The sequence below is a fragment of the Petromyzon marinus genome, chromosome 9, assembly GCF_048934315.1.
Source record: "Petromyzon marinus isolate PM22_M1 ecotype Great Lakes invasive population chromosome 9, UKy_Petmar_22M1.pri1.0, whole genome shotgun sequence".
Taxonomy (NCBI): domain Eukaryota; kingdom Metazoa; phylum Chordata; class Hyperoartia; order Petromyzontiformes; family Petromyzontidae; genus Petromyzon; species Petromyzon marinus.
The window spans coordinates 8839152-8844907 of NC_133675.1; the positions used below are offsets into that span (position 1 = coordinate 8839152).

General features: G+C 50.1%; 1 protein-coding gene across 1 annotated transcript; it reads right to left on the minus strand.

The window, feature by feature from the left end:
• Nucleotides 1-366: 366 nt before the first annotated feature.
• Nucleotides 367-4841, minus strand: LOC116940581 (uncharacterized). The gene is made up of 2 exons (XM_032950567.2): nucleotides 3936-4841; nucleotides 367-2281 (listed from the first exon to the last, which is right to left on the minus strand). The coding sequence occupies exons 1-2, from the start codon at nucleotides 4270-4272 to the stop codon at nucleotides 1686-1688; spliced, it is 933 nt and encodes a 310-aa protein (XP_032806458.1). The 5' UTR covers nucleotides 4273-4841; the 3' UTR covers nucleotides 367-1685.
• Between the last annotated feature and the right edge of the window lie 915 nt (nucleotides 4842-5756).

Genomic DNA, 5756 nt, shown 5'->3' on the forward strand with positions numbered 1-5756 from the left:
CAGCCTACTACGTGGTTCCTCGTGGTTGTGCCTTGCGTGTAGCTCTGCGATTAGCACGGTTGACTATGCAGGGGTGCGAAAGAAGTTCAACATTCATATGTGCGATGTGTTTGCGGGTTGGATAGGAGCTGCTTCAGTGACTCATTTCAGAAGCCCACCAACACGCGGAGTGAAACGTCTGACATCATGCCTGATAACTGAACTCGGAAGCTCCCACTGGCACGTGGAGCGAAACGTCGGACGTCACGCCGAACAACACGCGGTTTCAAACCCGAAAGCCACATATGGGAACAGCCAGATATACATCACAGCAATGGCATCGCTTCAGTATATAGCGAAACGTGTGACGTTTAGCAGGCAGAGGAATTAAAGATGATCGGTTTTATTATAAATATCTTGGGAATAACATCGTTATTTTATAGCAAAGGCACATTGAAGAACGCAGCTTTGAATCAATATATGTTCAATATTTTTTTTCTAACTACTTTACAGAGCGATTATAGCTTATGGACATCCACCACTCTTTACACAATGTTATGTACACTACTGGGTTTTCGAACATAAATGAACTCCACAACTGACAGTGGTAGACTGGAACGCCTTAGGCAACTCAACACAATATAACGTGCACTTAAAACACGTGATGCAATTCGGTTACACGTTACGTGGGGTTTGGGAGGAGAAAAAAATAAACCTGTATAGAGACGTGCAGCTGATAAGTTGGATTAAGTCTTTATCTTTGGCCCATGAAGCCTGAAACAGAGAAAATCGATATGTGCTATATATACGAATTTAATGCATCAAGATAACATGTGTGTGGGGGGGGGGGAGGACTGGACTTTTTACGCAAAAGTGTATCTCTAAAGAACAGCACATTGAAGACGTTTGCTGTATATATAACAACAATAATAATAAAAAAAACAATAACGAAAATCCCACTTGTTTTTTTCTTTCACAGATTCACCATAAACAAGACGTCACAAATAAATATCGGTCGATGTACATCGTGTTTGGCGTTTACAGCTGTAAAGTGTTTACTCAGCATATACACGGTACTCTATATATATATATGCTACGCGTATGTATATACATACTTAACTTTATAAACAGATAAGGGAGCGCGCATTGAAGCAGCGTGGCAGCCGCCTTCGCCACACAGACAGCTGGGAACGGCGTGGCTGGGTCACGCACCGTTCTGATAACGACGACGCATTACGCTTGAAGGGACAGGTGTGTGAGTGTGTGTACGTGTGTGAGTAAGTGTGCAGTGTGTGTGTGTGTGGTTAGGCGTGTGAGAAAAACAACAGTCTCTCCTCGTCGATAATGATGGTGGTGTTGCTGCTGCTGCTGTTATCGTTGTTGGACCACTGCGTAGGGTTTCGCGGCTGTGCTGTACTGCTATCCCGTGCGTTGCACGGTTGTGCCACGTGGTGTTCGGCTCCATGTCCAACGTTTTGCCCCACGTGCCCGTGAGCTTCTTCGGGAACTAAATTCACTTCACTGAATGAACAACAACAGCATCATCGACATTTCACTTCACATGTGCTGGGCACTTCTTAGTGAAATGTAATCGATTCCACCCGCGTGTTGTCCAGCTGATTCGGGAAGTCAATTCGATTGCTGAAGACTCTCCCGGCACGTGGCTGCGAAATGTTGCAATTAGGTCGCGACCGCGGGCACTCGTTTCAGATGAGGTTGCTGGGGAACGAAGTCGGGAACTGAGAGAGTCCGGCCCCAGGGAAGCAGAGGGCACCGGGCAGGGGCAGCGAGGCGGCGGCGGCCGCGCGCAGGAGGCTCGCGTCCCGGTAGAGCACGGGCACACGCACGAGTCTGTGCGCCGCCGACACCTGCGCCAGGTTTGCGGCCTCGAGCTCGGCGGCGAGCTGGCGCTTCCACTTGTTGCGCCGGTTCTGGAACCAGATCTTCACCTGCGTCTCGGTGAGGTGGAGCGACGCGGCGAGCCCCGCGCGCTCCGCGCTGCTCAGGTAGCGCTTCATGTCGAACGTCGACTCCAGCTGGAACACTTGGCTCCGTGAGAACACGGTCCGCGTCTTCTTCTTGGGGGGCGCCCGCGGGCTGCCGTGCTGAGGGGGGCTCTCGCAGGCCCTGTCCCCGGCCCGACACGCGGCGCTCTCCGCGTCCCTCTCCTCCGTCTGGGAGTCTCTGTCGTCCGCCGTGACCCGACTCGCCGAGCGCTTCTGCGGCGGGGCCTTGAAGTCCGGCGAGACCCTTTCGGCGACGTCGTCCGGGTTTGATAAATCTAAGGACGTCTCTTTGGTGGCTGCGGTGCAAAAAAAAAAATAGGCGTAAACAATACGGGCGTTAATTGCGAAAAAATAAACAATGTACTGGAGAGAGAGTCTCAGTTCTCACCAATTGACGAACGCCTCCCCGCCACGCAGTGCCGGGCATAGAGGGGGTTTTCTTGTACCATACTTTACCACACTGGTCAGCCAGTCTTCATTCGTTGGGCATATATAAAGCAACTATTCGAGATTGTAAGTTATTGACGAGTTATTCGATTATATCTTTATATGCAATTCACCAATTCTCGCCGTTATATATATTGATAAATCGCATTTACACCTCTGTCACGTTAAACTTTCGGACAGTGCGACATTAATATCGTCCATGATTTAGAGTTGTTAGTCGTAGTCGCACACAGGACCGCGGATCAGACACCACTCGCTACCGATGTTAGCCGTGGTCGGGAATCGAACTTCGGCCGTCTCGTTCATAGCGAAGCGCGCATACAATATGTTTTTCGCGTTGTCTCCTTCCCCCCGAAACACTAATAACCGTGTTGTGTTTCACGCGTCAGAATTATCTTCGTCATCTTGTTACGGAACGTGTTCGGACGTAGATCTCTGATTAAACAAACGAGTACGTTAGCACTGAAAGTGGCAGAAAATTATTCAATTCAAACTTTCCCGAGGCATATTTTACGTCCTCTCCGATAAGCTTATAAGCCTGACAATGTATTTTTAAAACAACACAAATTATTAATTACTTCGATCTAGACAATTAAATATTTACGGGGGAAAGGTCGCCGTTAAATATATTTCGTTCGGTAACAAGCGAATATATTCATGTTGTTGCGAATAAACAACCCAAATATACGGGCATACTCCAACAACGCAAATCTATATCAAAGCAACTGTAATACACACACACACATGTATGTGGCAATACTTAACTACAAAAAGTACACCCATGACATTGTGTTTATTCACTCGTTTATAACATCACTTCTATCTATTTGCTCCATAAACCTGTTCACTCTTAACCGGCAGACTCTTAACTGGCCGACCGTGTTGGTTAATTGTTGGCACACCTGTCAAATCAGCACTGCGAGTGGCTACATCGAGTTATCCACGTGGGCAATGCAATTATACTGACCATAAACTAGACTTGGGTGTGGAGCAATGGTCAATCTACTTGACACGGGTCCGCTACTGCTGTTACTACAACCGGGCGATCCCGAGAGCCTTGGTGGTGATGGTTGTAGTGGTGTTGCTACTGCTGCTGGTTATTGTTGTTGATGGCTGTTAGTGGTTTTTGATATTAGTTGTTGGTGGCGGTGGCTATTGTTTATTTAATGGTGATGATGGTTCTTGTTACAGTATTGGTGTTTTGTTGTAGTTGTTGGTGGTGTTTTGGTTGGCCGTTGGTGGTGGCGCTAGTGGTGGTGTTGATAATGTCAATGCCGGTAGTTAGTGTTGCTGACAGCTATTGTTAAGAGTGGTGGGTAGGGGGGGGGGTGTTATTCGCATTGGTGGTGGTGGTGACTGTTGGTGGTCATTGCTGGATCCTTCAGCTTTGCTCAACGCAGCCGCTGCTACCGTTACTATTGTTGTAGCCGACATCGACAGCAGCAGCAGCAGCATCACAACAAACCAGCCTGGCGCTCTGCTCTGCCCCCCCCCCCACCTTACCGTCAGACGAGACGCTTGACGCGGGCGACACGAGCGCCTCGATGTCCGCCGCCTGCCCGGGGCGGCACCGTCCGGGGGCTGTCGCTCCCTGGAGCCGCTTCTTCTTCTTACACCCGCAGAGCGCCTCCCTCGCGCCCGCCGCGTAGTGGGGGCCGTTGCTCGACGAGAACAGGGACAGGTCGACGCCGGCCGCGGACAGCGGGAAGCCTCTCCACGCGTCGCCCTTGATGGCGCCTTGGCTCGGTCTCCTGCACGAGTCGGCCAGGTCCGTGCCCAGGATGCGCTGGATGCTGAACTTGGGCGCCGCGCTACACGGCGGGGACTGCTTGTCCGTCATTGCCCCGCGGGCATAAAGGCGCGCCTGCGCGAGTCGGTCTCTCGGGAAACTTTAGTTTGTGTTTCGTGATGAATCTTTGCTCTGTCCTCCTCCTCCTTCGTTGTCGTCTTCTGTTGCCTTTCTTGCACTTCTATGATTATGTTTCAACCCTGTAGCGGGCGCGTAATGAGATACACTAGCTTCTATTTAAGTTGACAAGAGACAGACAGAGAGAGAGAATGACACACGTACACAGATTCAAACAAAACAAAAACCACCCCAAAACAACGAAGACGGAAGGCAAAGAGGAAGCCGGAGGAGTTAGTCAACGTGGGTTTTTTGGGGGGTTTTTTCCCCTCTCTCCCCCCCCTCCGCCACCACCCCCTGTATCGACGTTGCCTTAGCGGCCGTTTTCTTTGCAGGAGCGCGTCTGATGTTCTCGGAGCAGTCTTGGATTGGGCGCGCTGTTCCGAGGGAGCGAGGATTTGTCGCGGCCCGGGGGAGGGGAAGGCTCACGGAGCCAATGACACCGCTCGCCTCGCTCGACTCCTCGCTCTCCTCTTCATACATAATTACGGCGCTTATTAATAAAGAGGGGGGTGGTGGTGGTGGGGGGGGGGGGGGCCCGCGATATTATACACACAAATGTGGCGCTGGGGGTTCTGGGGGTTTTTAACGCCAGCCCTTAAGAGGGCGCGCGGAGCGATCGCCGGGTTTGATGGAAGTTAAACCTGCGCTGGAACTTCATGTGTAATCGGTTTGCGCTGCTCTCCGTAGTGTATATATATATGCAGTACTGTACAGGGTGGTCCAAATATGATAACCTCCTTTCGTTCTATAAAAAGGTATTTTTTTTCCAAAGTAACGTTTATTTAAAACATGAATGGATATGCAGAGGGGAAAAATGTAGGTCAATTAAACGGGGGTCACAAGATATATCGAGCACCTTGCGTACGCAGAACACGCGCGTGCGTGTGAATGCGCGACTGCTGCATTTGGGATAGACGCAGGAGTCCCATTATAGACTGTACAGCGGTCTGCTCGCACGGACATTCAGGATCGTGAGAGATGGCGACGGCGTGGTTCATGGGGAAGAGGGCCTTCAATCCAGCGGTGGTTTGATCATGTCCGATGATTAATCATAATGATCCCACACGCGTTACAATCACTGCAAAGCAAACATGCCATAAAGACCCCGTCCGGTTGTCGTGGCAAGTTGGGCACTTTGGTGGAATGTTTGGCACGTTCCTCCTAATTGCAACGATCTTGACGCTGTCATTACGATGCATCTTCTCTGAGCGTTTATGTACGCTGGCTTACTGTCGCAGTTTTTCTCCATTCTGGGTCTCAACTTTAGTGGTGCGTAATAATGCCACGCTCCAGCGAACACAACGACTCAATAATACATAGCCGTGTACATTTTTAAAACGCATTAAAAAAGATTTGTCCTATCGGGTTCGATGGGATCTATTTTGTAACTCTTTTTTTTACTCTGCATTGACATC

Bases quoted from the DNA above. Each gene is read 5' to 3' on its own strand.
- LOC116940581 (XM_032950567.2), bottom strand. From the start codon at position 4,272: ATGACGGACAAGCAGTCCCCGCCGTGTAGCGCGGCGCCCAAGTTCAGC. The intron at 2,282-3,935 runs GTAAGGTGGGGG...TTTGCACCGCAG, and splicing joins GTCAAGCGTCTCGTCTGACG to CCACCAAAGAGACGTCCTTA.